Below are 1,649 nucleotides of genomic sequence, written 5' to 3'. Positions count from 1 at the left end.
CGTGGTTAATTATCTTTGAGGTACCTCTCAGGACTCTGGTAGGACCACCAGGTCTCTGGACTCCGCCCCCCCTGGTGTTTCCTCCCCTGTGATGATGGAATATTCCTCCATGCTGGGCTGTGGTTGGCCAGAAATGTCCGATTCTCTGGTCAGGGGTGAATGTTTCTGTGTCGGGATCCCTCCTTAGGGCAGATCTCCGTCTGATCATTCCTCTGTAGGGAGCAGGGGGTGGGACTCGCGGGGGGGCGGGGGCAGATCTCCCAGTTGAATGACACGATAGCAGGGCGGAGGAACCGATCAGACCGGACTGGGTGGAGGATGACGACGTCTGGAAGGTTCTGGAATATAGAGCGGGGACACACTGGGGGAGGGGTTTCCTGTCCTCGGTCACCCCTATAGGTGGATAGCATTGAACTGCCGCCCGATGAGGGGAGTGGCCACAGATGGGGCGGAGTCTGTCATTCTGATAATGAACGTTTGGCGGGACGAGGACAACGCCCACTGTGTGAGTTGTGTGATGTCATCACTCTGCTCCGGTGCCAAGGCAGAATTATGTACTGGGGGAGGATTAGCGCCCCACTACTTTATATGACGCACCCCAGAACGCCGCGTCGCGCACTCGCCTCCTTTACTGTCACCTATGGCAGCCAGTCAGCTTCCGGCGTTGCTGGTTCCCGGAGGTTGTGGTCGTCTGGTGGCTCTCATGGTCCTTGTACTGATCGTCTCTCTCTCTCTCAGGTATCTGGTGGACAGCCGATGGTTCAAGCAATGGAAGAAGTATGTCGGCTTCGACTCGTGGGACATGTACAACGTGGGGGAGACCAATCAGTTCCCGGGCCCCGTGGATAATTCCGGACTGTTGGCAGGTAATGTGCGCGCAGAATGACAGACACGGATCTGCCTCGTACACACAGCGTCGGGGAACAGCCGAATATAAAGATGAGATCCAAATATGAGGAGCGACTCCCTGCCAAAGGATTTGTATTTCTGTTCATCCAGGCCTGAGATTCACACAGCTCTGCCATATAGTGCAGCCAGGCAGATGATACCACTTCCTCTGTTCCCCCCCGGACTGCTGACTGGACCCGGGTTACCCCGGGGAGTTCCTGACCTGAAACTGCATGCTATCAGGGTGACGGCTCTGGAGTCTGGAACATGTAAAAGGCGACGGGACCCGAATTTATATTGTGTCATAGACGTTTGAGGAGCCCCCCTCAGTATTGCCCCGGTGTACCTACCCCTGTCTGAGAACCATAGATGTGCGGGACCCCCATCCCATGCTAGGCCTCAGCAGTGGTCTCTCTATGAAATCTTTGTACCTCTACCCCCCAGTATTGCCCCGGTGTACCCCTGTGTGATGTGCAGGCCCCCCGTCCTCTGTCCTACCCCAGCAGCGGTCTCTCTCTTTGCCCGGGGCCCCTGTGTGATGTGCAGGCCCCCCGTCCCGTGTCATACCCCAGCAGCGGTCTCTCTCTTTGCCCCAGGGCCCCTGTGTGATGTGCAGGCCCCCCGTCCTCTGTCCTACCCCAGCAGCGGTCTCTATCTTTGCCCGGGGCCCCTGTGTGATGTGCAGGCCCCCCGTCCCGTGTCATACCCCAGCAGCGGTCTCTCTCTTTGCCCCCGGGCCCCTGTGCGCTGTTCACGCTCCC

General features: G+C 58.1%; 1 protein-coding gene across 1 annotated transcript in view; it reads left to right on the top strand.

The window, feature by feature from the left end:
* The window catches only part of LOC108803799 (ubiquitin carboxyl-terminal hydrolase 4-like), a gene marked incomplete at its 3' end in the record, with an annotated part of 9,183 nt that overhangs the window by 4,337 nt on the left and 3,197 nt on the right, over positions 1-1,649 (top strand). The window contains exon 2 of the mRNA XM_018575599.1: positions 739-866. Within this exon, the coding sequence (XP_018431101.1) occupies positions 739-866 (128 nt within the window). The remainder of the gene's footprint in view (positions 1-738; positions 867-1,649) is intronic.

The sequence above is a fragment of the Nanorana parkeri genome, unplaced genomic scaffold, assembly GCF_000935625.1.
Source record: "Nanorana parkeri isolate BGI_ZX_2015 unplaced genomic scaffold, ASM93562v1 scaffold4229, whole genome shotgun sequence".
Classification (NCBI taxonomy): domain Eukaryota; kingdom Metazoa; phylum Chordata; class Amphibia; order Anura; family Dicroglossidae; genus Nanorana; species Nanorana parkeri.
The sequence above is the reverse complement of the archived record's forward strand: the minus strand, read 5'-3'. Positions and strand labels throughout refer to the sequence as shown.